This window comes from Rhincodon typus, unplaced genomic scaffold, assembly GCF_021869965.1.
Source record: "Rhincodon typus isolate 14 unplaced genomic scaffold, sRhiTyp1.1 hic_rhity00000097, whole genome shotgun sequence".
NCBI classification, from domain to species: domain Eukaryota; kingdom Metazoa; phylum Chordata; class Chondrichthyes; order Orectolobiformes; family Rhincodontidae; genus Rhincodon; species Rhincodon typus.
In genome coordinates this window covers 115,491-116,623 of record NW_025965735.1, presented here as the reverse complement: position 1 = coordinate 116,623, position 1,133 = coordinate 115,491, and the positions used below count along the sequence as shown (strand labels likewise).

The 1,133-nt window shown below is 46.7% G+C and overlaps 1 protein-coding gene across 1 annotated transcript in view; it reads left to right on the top strand.

Annotated features, from left to right (window-relative positions):
* The first annotated feature begins 579 nt into the window (after positions 1-579).
* The window catches only part of LOC109926349 (neural cell adhesion molecule 1-like), a 5,397-nt gene continuing 4,843 nt past the window's right edge, over positions 580-1,133 (top strand). The window contains exon 1 of the mRNA XM_048621193.1: positions 580-610. Within this exon, the coding sequence (XP_048477150.1) occupies positions 580-610 (31 nt within the window). The remainder of the gene's footprint in view (positions 611-1,133) is intronic.

Sequence of the window (1,133 nt, the reverse complement as noted above, 5' to 3'; positions counted from 1 at the left end):
TGATGCTGCTTGGCCTGCTGTGTTCATCCAGCCCTGCACCTTGTTGTCTCGGATTCTCCAGCATCTGCAGTTCCTACTATCTCTGATTCAACATCCTTGTAAACCTTTTTGGAACCCTTTCAAGTTTCACACTATCCTTCCTATAGCAGGGAGACCAGAATTGAATGCAAATGCAGGGAGCTCTTGGAGGCTAACTCTCAAAACAGCACGTGCTGTTGGAAACATCAGAAATTTAATGACAGAATGAATCAGCAAAGTAAGGCTGTTAGACACAGATGGAAACAGAGATAATGCTGCCTAGAATAAAGTGTGAAAGAGGAGGATGGGAATTGAAGTTAGTCATGTCGGGAAGTAGACAGAGTCCAGACAACACGAACTAAACAAACCGCTTTGGCAGATTCCGGAGAAACGGGAAGGTTTACAAGCACAAAAGGTTAAGGACCAGGCAGCAGGAGAATTGACAGATTTAATCACAGGACAACCACAGCTTCCAACAGGAGTTACAGCCAAATGGGATGTGGGTTAAGAGGCAATAGCTGATAAGGCAGCAAGCTATTTGCTGGCAGGAATTTCAGGGGAATGGCCAATGGTGTCAGACATGGACCAAAGGGTAAAAATCTGCATCAGAATGGAACACCAGGAACTGGACCTTTAAAAGATCAATCACAGAACAAGATGGCACAGAACTGTACCATGGACACTTCCAGACACAGAGACTTCAGTGGGAATGCTGCACAGATTCCACTATTAACCAGGGATTGCCCAAGTTGGATGAACTTCATTACTTAAGGGTTTGCATTTTGGTTTCTACAGACAATAACATTTAAACAAATGTTTCAGCACTTGATTGTCTAAGAAACTTCTGAATACGTCACCAAATTAAAGGGAACTTAATCATTTATGATGATTAAAACAAACTCTCCCAAATACTCCCTCAGCACTGACCCTCCGACAGTGCCCACTCCCTCAGCACTGACCCTCCGACAGTGCAGCACTCCCTCAGCACTGACCCTCCGACAGTGGGGTGCTCCCTCAGCACTGACCCTCCGACAGTGCCCACTCCCTCAGCACTGACCCTCTGACAGTGCCCACTCCCTCAGCACTGACCCTCCGACAGTGCGGCACTCCCTCAG